This window comes from Pleurodeles waltl, chromosome 11 (assembly GCF_031143425.1).
Source record: "Pleurodeles waltl isolate 20211129_DDA chromosome 11, aPleWal1.hap1.20221129, whole genome shotgun sequence".
Classification (NCBI taxonomy): domain Eukaryota; kingdom Metazoa; phylum Chordata; class Amphibia; order Caudata; family Salamandridae; genus Pleurodeles; species Pleurodeles waltl.
Genome location: NC_090450.1, coordinates 545254675 through 545266821, shown reverse-complemented (window position 1 = coordinate 545266821; position 12147 = coordinate 545254675). Strand labels below are relative to the sequence as shown.

The 12147-nt window shown below is 46.0% G+C and overlaps 1 protein-coding gene across 4 annotated transcripts in view; it reads left to right on the top strand.

Moving 5' to 3' along the window:
• Positions 1-12147, top strand: part of XPO7 (exportin 7) — a 659915-nt gene that overhangs the window by 358950 nt on the left and 288818 nt on the right. For all 4 annotated transcript variants that reach the window (XM_069213992.1, XM_069213990.1, XM_069213989.1 and 1 more), the window contains one exon: positions 8856-8964. In XM_069213992.1, coding sequence (XP_069070093.1) covers positions 8856-8964 — 109 coding nt within the window. The remainder of the gene's footprint in view (positions 1-8855; positions 8965-12147) is intronic.

The window sequence follows — 12147 nt, the reverse complement described above, 5'->3', positions numbered from 1 at the left end:
CTAAACTTCCCAGACTTCAGTGAAGCAAACTTCTCAGCACAATAATCCCACTCTGAAGTCTGTGTTGGATTTATTGAAAAATGTACCCAGATGGCATCTTAGAGTTGCCCCTGTATTTTAACCAACCTTCTAGTGCAGGACTGACCAGCGAGCCTGCTATTTCCAGACAGGTTTCTGGCCTCATGGGGTGAGAGCCTCTGAGGCCAGAAACAAAGCCGGCACTGGGTGGAGGTGCTTCAAGAACCCCCCCTTCTCCCCTCACAGGAACTGTAGCACCTGTTGTTGAGCCTCAGGACTCCTGTTACAGTGCTTCTTTGCACTCCAGCTAGTGAAGATTCCTGTCCATCGGACAAAGCCCCCATTTGGCGACAGGTCTGGCGAGAAGATTGGAAAAACAAGGGGTAACCACTTCAGTTGGGACCACCCCTAAAGTGGCACTGATTACCCCCCCTTCCCAGAATCCTCTATCTTGGTTTGGGGGACAGGGACCAGTAGGATTAGGAGTCTGCCCCCCCCTTCCCCAAAAGCAGTGGGCACAGGACGGGTATAGCCACCCTTAGGGACATTAGACATTGGCTACTGTCCTCTGTATCACCCCTAAATCTAGTGTTTAGGGGCACCCCTGAACCTAGCTCACCAGATTCCTGGGGACCTCAAGAAGATGACAAGAAGAAAGAAAAAGGACTGTTAAGCTGACCCCCAGCAGAGAAGACTGAAGATACCAGCTATTTTGGCCTTAGCCCTATCGGCCTGTCTCCAGCTTTTGAAGCCCCTGCTACAAAAATGCGATGCATCCTGCAGGACCAGCAACCTCTTAAGTCCTGAGAAGAATGCCTGCACCCCAGAGGAATAAAATCTCCTGTGGACAAAGGCCCTGTCCAGAAAGAAACTCCAGCAAAGGACTCCAGAACTGCTGCAGCCATGCAAGTCCTGCCACTCTGCACCCCACGCCCACGGCCTGTATCCAGGTGGCCCACCGGTCCAGAGCAGGTCCCCAGCGCCTACGGGTACCCCTGTACCTGCAGCCCCCAGGCCTTGGGAAATCCGACCACTGGTCCAGCAATGTTCAGCAGGCGGCCCCCCTCCTTGCCCAGCCTGTGGTTTTGTGGATCCAACCCTCTGGATCAAGCCTGCAGCATTTTTGTGGCCCCCTGTTGAAAAGCATTGTGGGCCAGACTCTGTTTTTGCACCCTGCACACGGCCGCCTCTGTGCTGTTGAGGGTGTGTGTTTGGTGCTGACCTGTGGACCCCACCCGGTGCTCACCTAAAAACCCCTCCCTCCCCCTAGGTCTGCCCTCCAAAGACTCTGGTACTTACCTGCTGGCAGATCCAATTCCAAAAACCCTCTGTATCTTGCATAAACTTTGACCTCTGCACCCGGCCGGCTGTGTGTTGCTGGTGGTGGCTGTTTGGGTTAATTTGAACTCCAACCTGTGGCCATCCTAACCCCCAGAGAATGAAACTGTCGGTCTTGTACTTAACTCGAAGCTATACTAACTTTTCTTCCTCCCCCGCCAACTGTTTGAAAATTGCACTGTCAACTTTTAAAACAGATTACTGCTATTTATTTTAAAACTGTATAACTTATCAAAATTACAACAGTATGGTGTTGATACATATGCTTTCTACTTACTTGCAAATGTACTTACCTGCAAACTGAATCTTGTGATTCTAGAATAAAGTAACAAAGTATATTTGTGCTATATAAAAACCATTGGCCTGGAGTTATCATTGAGTGTGTGCTTCCTATATTGCCTGTGTGTGTGTGTACAACAAATGCTTTGCACTACCCTCTGATAAGCCTAACTGCTGTACCACACTACCACAAAAGAGAGAATTAGTATTATTTACTTTAGCCTCTGTTAAGCCTCTGGGGAACCCCTGGACTCTGTGCACACTATAACTCATTTTGATACTGTATATAGAGTCGCAAGCCACCAAGAGTTGGGAGGATATAGTGGCTGTCACAGCAAAGATACAAAAGGAAGCACAGTGGTGGAAATCTAAGGGCGTGACAGTAGGAAGACCATTCAAGACACCAACTCCAATGGAGGCCATCAGAACGGATGCCTACTACAAGGATTTGGGAGTACACATACAACCTGAAGGTTCGGGGACAATGGAAAAACACAGATGGGCTGAAACACATCAACTACCAGGAAATATGAACCGTTTTCCTAGTCCTCAAGGCATTCCAAACACATATCACAGGTCAAACTGTACTATTGCAAACGGACAACACAACAATGGTGTTCTACCTCAACAAACAGGGCGAAACAAAGTCATTCACCTTGAGCAAACTACACCTAGCAATATGGTAATGGGCAATACAATGGAAGATCACATTGAAAACAGTCCACTTACCAGGCAAAGAAAACACAGAGGTGGACAAACTAATTAGACAAGAAAGCAGGTCCCACAAAGAGAAACTAAAACAGACGCTGGAGAAAATGTTCAAGGCATTGGAAAATCCAGAAATAGTCCTGCTCGCAACAGCAAAGAACACAAAATGCGAACGCTTCGCCTCCAGGTTTGAACAATACCATTCTGAGGGGATTGCTCTATCAGTAAACTGGTCAGGGAGATCTGCTTACACCTTTCCCCCAATACACCTGATACTGAAGGTGCCGGAACACATATCATCCTCATTGCACCAGAATAGGTAAGACAAACCTGGTACTCTGACTTACTAGAGATGTCCAGGGTTAAAAGGATGACAATTAAAGGAGAACCGGATCTGCTAACAATGCAGGAGGGGAGAGTGTACCACCTGGAGCCAGAAACACTCAGCCTAGAGACCTGTATCATGAATACTTGGAATTTGGACACCTCAAACTTCTGCAAAGAACAGTGGTTCTCAACCTGTGGTCCGCAGACCCCACAGGGGGTCCGTGACACATTCCCAGGGGGGTCTGCCGACCTGGTGTAGGAAGCTGGCTCAGTATATACTATCGCAAAGTGAGAGATAGTGTGTGTAGAGTCCAGGGGTTCCCCAAGAGGCTGGTCAGTAATAGATAATACTAACGCTCTATTTGTGGTAGTGTGGTCAAGCAGTTAGGCTTATCAGAAGGTAGTGTTAAGCATTTGTTGTACACACACAGGCAATAAATGAGAACACACACTCAATCACTTAACTCCAGACCAATAGGTTTTTATATAGAAAAATATCCTTTTCCTAATTTATTTTAGAACCACAAGATTCAAATTGCAGGTAAGTACATTAAATGTAAGATACTTTGCATAGGTATAGATAGAACTTTGAAACAAAACAGTAAGGTACACAGTTTGGCATAAAATGGCAATAAGCTATTTTAAAAGTGGACGCTTCAAAATTTAACAGTTCCTGGGGAGGTAAGTACAGGTTAGTTTTTGAGGCAAGTAAAGCACTTACAAGTTCAGTCTCCGGGGCATAGGCAGCCCACCGTTGGGGGTTCAAGGCAACCCCAAACACCCACACCAGCAACACAGGGCCGGTCAGGTGCAGAGGTCAAAGAGGGGCCCAAATAACATAGGTGCCTAAGGAGACTAGGGGTGCTCCGGGTCCAGCTGCAAGCAGGTAAGTACCTGCTCCTCGGGGAGCAGACCAGGAGGGTTTTGTAGAGCACTGGGGGCACACAAAATACACCCTCAGCGGCACAGGGGCGTTCGGGTGCAGTGGGCAAACAGGGCGTCTGGTTTGTAATAGGAATCGATGAACGGACTCTGGAGTCAATCAGACGTTGCAGGGGGGGCTTCTCGGGCCAGCCACCGACTGGGAAAGGATGCTGGCTGCCTGCTGGTCACTGCTGCACCAGTGGTTGGTTCTTCATGGGCCTGGGGGCTGGTTGTGCAGTGCTCCTTCCAGGCGTCTGGTTTCTTTTCACAAGGCAGTTGTGGTCAGGGGGGTCCTCGGTATTCCCTCTGCAGGTGGTGTTGTGGGGGTGCAGAGAGGTTGGCTCAGGGTGGACATGTCATCGCAGGCGCTTGGGGGTCCTCTCTGCGGCGTTGGTTTCTCTGGACACGGGCCAGGGCCGTTGGGTGCAGAGTAGAGGGGACTCACACTACTGGAGTGAGGTGGGAGTCCCTTTAAAGATGGTTTCTTCTTGGCTGTTTAGACAGTGCAGCTGTCCACGGGAGTTTTTTGGTCCTTTGTAGTTGCAGGGCAATCCTCTGAGTCGGCAGAGGTCGCTGGGCCCACAGGATGCGTTGCTGGTGCATGTTCTTTGAATCAGGAGACAGGCCGGTAGGGCTGGGGACAAAGCAGTTGTCTTCCTTCTTCTCTTTGGGCTTTTCAGGTCAGCAGTCCTTCTTCTTTGTAGGTTGTCAGGAATCTGATTTCCTGAGTTCAGGGTCGCCCCTAAATACTCAGTTTAGGGGGGTGTTTAGGGTTGGAGGGCAGTAGCCAAAGGCTACTGTCCCTGAGGGTGGCTACACCCTCCTTGTGCCTCCTCCCTTTTGGGAGGGGGGGCACATTCCTATTCCTATTGGCTAAATCCTCCAAAGCAAGATGGAGGATTTTCTAAGGAGGGGGTCCCATCAGCTCTGGTCACCTTAGGGGCGGTCTTGGCTGAGGGGGTGACTCCTTGTTTTTCTCATTATCTGCCCAGACTTGCTGACAAAAGTGGGGGCTGTTTCCAGGGGGGCAGGCATCTCCACTAGCTGGAGTTCTCTGGGACGTTGTAACACCAGGCTTGAGCATTTGAGGCTCAACGCCAGGTGCTACAGTTCCTGCAGGGAGGAGGTGTGAAGCACCTCCACCCATGACAGGCTTTGTTCCTGGTCACAGAGTGCACAAAGGCACTTGCCCCATGTGGCCAGAAACTAGCCTGGAAGTGGCAGGCCGGCAGAGACCAGTCAGCCTAGCGCTAGCAGTTAGGCTGGCATGCAGGTGGCATCTCGAAAATGCCCTCTGGGTGCATTTCTCAATATATCCCACACTGGCATCAATGTGGATTTATTGTGCTGAGAAGTTTGATACCAAACTTCCCAGTATTCAGTGTAGCCATTATGGAACTGTGGTGTTCCTATTTGACAAACTCCCAGACCATATACTCTTTATGGCTACCCTGCACTTACAATGTCTATGAATCGGCTTAGACAATGTAGGGGCATAGTGTTCATGCAGCTATGCCCTCACCTGTGGTATAGTGTACCCTGCCATAGGGCTATAAGGCCTGCTAGAGGAGTGACTTAACTATGCAACAGGCAGTGGTTTGTGGGCATGTCACTCTGAGGGGAATGCCATGTCGACTTAGTCTTTTTCTCCCCACCAGCACACTCAAGCTGTGAGGCAGGGTGCATGTGCTGAGTGAGGGGTCTCCAGGGTGGCATAGTACATGCTTCAGCCCTTAGAGACCTTCCCTAGCCACATGGCCCTTGGTACCAGGGGTACCTTTTACAAGGGACTTATCTGTGTGTCAGGGCTGTGCCAGTTGTGGAGACAAATGTACAGTTTTAGGGAAAGAACACTGATGCTGGGGCCTTGTTAGCAGAGTCCGAGCACACTTTCAATCAAAGCTGGCATCAACAAAGGCAAAATGTTAAGGGGTAACCATGCCAACAGTGGCATTTTCCTACACCTGGTAACAACGGTAAGGCACTTCTCCAGCTGGGGCCTCTCGACAGGAACACGTGTGTCTATTTGTGCAGCAGTTGTAGAAACGCCAAAATACCTTGTACAACCAGCAGCTTTTGGGTGAAAAAAGCGTCAAGATAACAACTCTAGTGATTAATGTACCTGCTGGAGTAAGATGGGAGTTTTGTCTAGCGGCAGTTTTGACTCATCTAAGTTAGCACAGATGGTTAATATGCCTGTTGCAAAGAACAGCATTTTATGTGCAAAGCACAGTGTGCCACTGCTTTTGTCACTGAGATTACTTTGTTACTATGCAGTTCATAAGTTACAATTGTAATCTAGCACAGTGAGCTATGAACTGCCATCAAAGAACTGCAAGCAAACTGCATGGCACAAATTAGAAAGTTAGTTTGTTCCTAGTCTATCATTATCCTTTCCAAATATCGAAAAGTTAGTCGCCAGGATACAGTGCCAACCTTCCAATTAAACATTTTTGATTTCTGCATATTTTTTCAATATAAAATAGTTATATCATTATCAATTTGAGTATTTGTTTGCTGTGTTCTTGTTTGTGTATTTTTTGGAAATTACTGTTTTAATGTTTGAAATTTAAACTGTACAAATTGCTAGGGAGTCGCAGCTTCCAGTAGTGATTCAGTGGGGGTCCTCAGGAGTCAAAACGTTGGGAACCACTGGCCTAGAACAATGTAAATCCTTACAGAAGCAAGAAAGCTACTATGCGAAAATTCTACACAGCAAAATGAAGAAGATATGTCCACTTGTGCTCTGACAGCAGATATGAGGGAGCAAGGACAAAACAAGAATAGGTGGTAACGTACCTCACTCATCCGTTAGATACTGGGTAACCTATTCATCTCTATAGGTACATCTGGCAGCTATAGTAGCCTACATCAGGGGCACTTCAGGTAACATCTTGTTCATATCCCCTGTGGTGAAGAGCTTCTTAGAAGGGTCAAAAAGAATTGCTCCAGTAAGGCATGTTCTAGCACTACTATGGCATCTAAATACTGTGCTAACACATTTAATGACAAAGACCTTTGAACCTATCCACAAAACAGATTTAAAATCATTAACACTCAAGACTACATTCCTAATCACAGTTGTATCACTACGCAGAGTAAGCACATTGCAAGAATTATCAATCCAAGAACCGTACCTGCAAATGCACAAGGACAAAGTGGTACTCAGAATTAAACCACAGTTTATGCCAAAGGTGATAACTCAGTTTCATGTTAACCAAAGCATCCGGCTACCTTGATTCTTTAAAGATCTAACGAAACACACAAAATCTTCTGCACACTTTGGATGTAAGGCAGTTTTAATGTGCTATCTGCAAGAGGCAAAACTGTTTTGCAAAGGAAATCAGTTGTTTCTTATTTGCCAAAGCAAACAATGGCCCCCAGTAACTAAGGGAAGAACTTCAAGATTGATTGTGAAAACAATATATACTTGCTTTTCCACGGCAGGAATATCACTGCCTGCATGCCCTATAGCCCACTGAGCACGGAAAAAGGGCACAACTCTGGCTTTCCTAGCAAACGTACCAATGGAGGCAATCTGCACAGCAACGACATAGGCATCACCACACATTTTCGCTAAACATTATTGTGTGAATATCCAAATGAACAAAGACGCACATGTGGGACAAAAAGTACTGCAACACCTGTGGCTATCAACAGATGAAATCCGAACCCTGACTCAATTGTCTAATTCTCAAGGATGTTTTAAGATTAAATTGGATGTAAAAACAAAACAAAAAAAACTCTTCTTACTCAGAAACATTTGTTGCAGACTTTGGATGAGCAGAATTGTTTACCCAGCTAGATCTTATAGCCAAACCTTATACCCAGTGAACAAAATTAGCCTTTTTAAATCTCAGGAAAGATTTTACAAAAGAAAATGAGCTAACCAAATCCTCAGTAAGATCATATGTATAATTGGAAACTACCCACGTTCTAGCCTTATGTTTTCTTTACCATTTTATTTTGACCCATTTTAGATTGTCTATGATACGCTACCTTTTGAATTTCCTCAGGGCTCAGCAATTTGCTTAACTTCTTGCATCCCTGTCCTAGCGATTCAGTGTTGATGCAAAACACAAGGCACTTTATTATGTTCTATAGCTTATTTAAACCATTGCAGATGCAATATCCGCTCCTAAATTTAATTTCAGACAAGTAAGACCTGCTTGTGTTCATCTGGACATGTTAAAGAAAGTAGAAACTCATTTTGCTGTTGCCAGTTTTCTTACTAGAGCTTTCCATGTAAGATCTTTTCTACTTTTTTTAGTTTTTCTAACGTTTATTCCATTCACATTGCATTGCTGTGTATAAAATTTGTTGTATGTAGTGGTCATCTGTTTCTGTGTCTTATTTGTCTGAATATCAGCTTTTTACTGTTGATGTACGTTTTATTTTATCTTGTAATTGTGTTTTTACTTTTGAAAACATCTGTTTTTATTGCAGTATGTTGGATTGTACCCACATGGTAGTAAAAAATGAACAAAGATTATACTGGTGCTACTAATGCTATATGCCATGCTACCGCCTTACTTTTTTTCTATGCCCCTCAATGAAAAGCCCATTGACATGATCCTTATATTCTTTCAAAGCTTCAGTCTCCTTCCTAGTGTGCTCGCTCATGCTTTTGTTACTCCAAAATGCCCTTGACTCTCCTCTTTTGTGACATTTGCAGCAACAGCCACACAGACTTTTTTTCTGTTTCCTACACAAAGTTAATCTTAGTGCAGCTCCATTTTTTTATTAGTATGTAATTTGCACTTCTTGTTCGCAAAAGACCACAAGCCTAAAATTTTAAGTAAAATGTATTGAGAAGTAGCATGAAAGATAAGTTATTTTTCACCTCCTGCATAAAAAATCCTGTGTAGTTGCTTACAGCCTGCTCATTCCTGATTTTGATTAGAAAAAGTTAAAGGTTTGTTTATATTCCTAAAACCAAAATTGTCTTCTTGGAGCGGTTGTCTTTGCACTGTCTATGAGCCTTATGCTAGAAAACCCAGTTTCGTCCATAAATACAAAAATGTTTTTTTTTTTTTTTTTTTTAAATTATAAAATGTACTCAGGTTCTTCCCTGGTGGTCATGGTTTAGCCTTCAATGACTGAAGTCATGCTTCGCTAAAGTATAACTGTATATAATGTGCTACATGATAGGTGCAAAACCTTACATAGTTGAAGTTCAGTTTCCTTTGAGGCGACTCACACCTGTGTTCAACTGGTTTTTTTATTGACTATACGCTAACCCTAATCTTATCTTTTCACAGAGTGAGCACTTTTCCTTTTTGGGCATCAACAATCAGTCAAATATGACAGACATGCGCTGTCGTACTACCTTCTACACAGCGCTTGGGCGCCTCCTCATGGTGGATTTAGGTATCTTTCTCCATGTTTTGGGTGGTGCGTAACAGGAGACCACACTTAGGAGGGGATTGGGATGTATGGCTCTTGTGGGTGGTGAAGAAGCAAAGTCTCATACTATTCATTTTGGAGACCTTGTGCTCCTTTTGGATGAACCTATTGGGAAAAAGGAGGATCGTCTATTTGGTGATTCATGTGCTTACAATCACTGGGTCCCATCCATGATGAGGACCATTTTCATTTTCTCAAGCTTCTGGGGATGGGTGACTCTGGGGTGTTAATTCTCTGTGTCTTATTGAAATGGGGTCCATTCATAAACCTATGTCTTGTGATCTGGTTTCCTTTAACTCCTGGGATGTGATTTCGGATGAGTTGTTAATTATTTCTGGTTCTTTGGTCAGAGGCCTGTTCATTATCTCTTTTGATGTCGAGACCCTTGCTGTCCTTTTTAATTTGAGGGGTGTGTGATGTGTACTGTATTCATCAGGTGGGTGTTTGCATGGGAAACAGCTGGGCTGTTGCATACTTATTGCTCCTTTTGATGGGGTATTCAGTGTTTCCAGTTAATGCTGCTTCGTTTGGGCTATTGCTCACAACACAAATATACTAAGAGGCTCCATTGGAGGATTCAATTACTCCTGCTCCTTTAAGCAACCTTAACACTAAACATTAAAAAAAATTATAAAAAGATACCCCTCAATTGCTCTTGGTTAAATGTATAATTCCAGTTATATTTTATTTAAATATTTGCCAGACCTATATAAGATTAAAAATAGAAATGGTCAATATGTTTTAGCTTAACTCTTTCATAAGAAGCTCATCTCTCCCCCTCTCCACTTAACTTTGTCTAGATATAAGTGTAAGGAAGAACAAAAGCTAATTTTACCAGTTACCTGTTCTGTACTTGAGGAATGAATCATAGAAAAAAAGAATTAATCTGATAGAGACTTTATTCCTTACCTTAGAAATTCCCCCAGGCGTCAGACTGAATCCAGAGTTTTTTCGGTGAAAAGTACCCCTGTCATTGGCGTTGTGGTCACTGTGAAGACGGCGCAGTTGTATATAGGTGCCAATCTAGCGCACTGATGTCAGTTCTTTTCTTTCTGCCCCAGCCTTTGCATATATCCTAGAGAAGAGCTACCAATAGTCATTTCTTGACTAACTGCAATGCTTTTGTCGAATACTTTTTCACGAGTTTTGGGTGCGTCAAGGGATGTCCCGAAAGACCAGTTTTAAGCCCTGCAACTCCTGTCACCAAATGATGTCGGTGACTGATCCGCATCTCGTCTGCCTTTGGTGTCTGGAGCTCGACCACAAACCAAAGTTGTGCTCTGAGTGTCGGGCCATGAACTGGAAGGCTTTGAGGGAGCGGTCTATAAAGCTCATGGTGACACGGACCTCGACTCCCAGTCTCATTTGAGAGGAAGGTCACAAGGCCGCTTGCAGAATCATCACCCATTCCTCCTCGTCCCATCCCAAGTTCTCGGGACGCTGCGCTCACAAGAAGTCAAAGAAGGCCAACCTTTCTTCTACTTCACTTCGTCGCTCGGACGACACAACGCGGGAAAAGTGTCAACGCTCTGGGCCTCTGCCTTTGGAGCCTGCATCTGGGTCGGCTCTACACCCCTCCAACCCCCCCCCCCAACTTTCCGGGAGCCGGTGCCATCCCTGCCCGGTTGAAAAAGTTCTATGAGACCATGTGCCTCATCTTTGGGCAGACAGACCGCATCGTCTGCACCTTCGGGCCCTGGATAGTCGGTGAGAGCATCCTCGGGTTCTACGCCGGCGGCTTTGGCCTCTGTTCCGGGGGCTCTTCCGGATCCGCTCTTGGGTCCATACCGACATCAGACGTGCCACTGCAACCTTCCAGGCGTCAGGACAGCGCTCCTGATGTCAATTGGGCCCACAATTGAAGTTGATCCTATACTTATCCCTGACAACCCCAACCAGCATTTCTCGACACTGATTCCATTTTCTATGGGCTCACCTTGGCCCAGGGTGGATCCTGGCCCTTCTTTTTATGGATATGGAGGTAGTGTAGAAGGGTCGCTGGACCCTTTAGAATACCAGCTTGGCCCTGACATGGACTGGGTTCAGGATTTCAATGATGCTAGCGGACTACATACCTCTCCTGACACTGGCATGCTTTCTCACTCTACCTTGGCTATGGAGGAGGGAGCTTCATACTCCATGGTGGTGAGAAGGGCTGCTGAGGTTTTCTGGACCTCAAGCTTTATTCTGTAGATGTTAAAAATAAGCTCCTGACCGAGCTGCTTCAGCCGGAGGATTCCGGTTCAGAACCCCATCTTCCCTTTAATGAAGCCCTTACAGATGTCCTACTGGGTACGTGGTCAAACTTCAGGACAGGGGCTCCTGTGAATAGGACGGTTGCCCGTCACCATCGGCCTGCGCTGACCAACCATAAATTCCTGACCCAACATCCTATGCCAGAGAGCTTGTGATCCAGGCTGCTTTTTCTTCTGGCGCATTTACTTCCGCTCCCCGGGATAGGGAATCAAAAAGACTGGATAACCTTGGGAAGAAAAAAAATTCTTCCGCCAGTCTAGCACTGTGGTCTGTGAACACCACATGCGTTTTGGCCGCTACTCTCATGCTCTCACCTATACGGTCGTGCAGGTGCTACCTCAAGTCCCAGAGGAGGCCCTGGCGGTTCTCTCTCTAGCTGTTACCAACGGGAGAGATGCAGCAAAGTTCATGATTTGTTGTGGACTGGGTACGACCGACTCATTAGGTGGATTGGTTGCATTAACAGTAGCCTTGAGGCGCCACGCCTGGTTGAGGATATCTGGCTTTTCAGGGGATATCCAGCCATCTCTAATGGGCATGCCCCTTGATGGTACCCGTCTCTTCAGAGACAAAGCGGACTCAGCGCTTGAACGCTTTACGGATTCCAGGGCTACGGCTTGGTCCCTTGGCCTTGTAGCTGCTCCTTGACCCCACACTCTGCTTTTTGCCCCTTTTGTGGCTACTGAAGGGTCACACAGCCGCGTTCATTTCTACCTGGCCACCGAACCGCGCATGCTTTACAGCTTCTGCCTAGCCACAGACGTGGGAACCCACATGCTCGTGGATCAGGAAGAAAGCAGTCCACCCCGTCTCCCTGCCTCCAAGCCTTCCTAGTCGGTTGAACTTCCCAGACCTGTTGCGACAGAATTTGCCATCACCTGCCCCACTGGA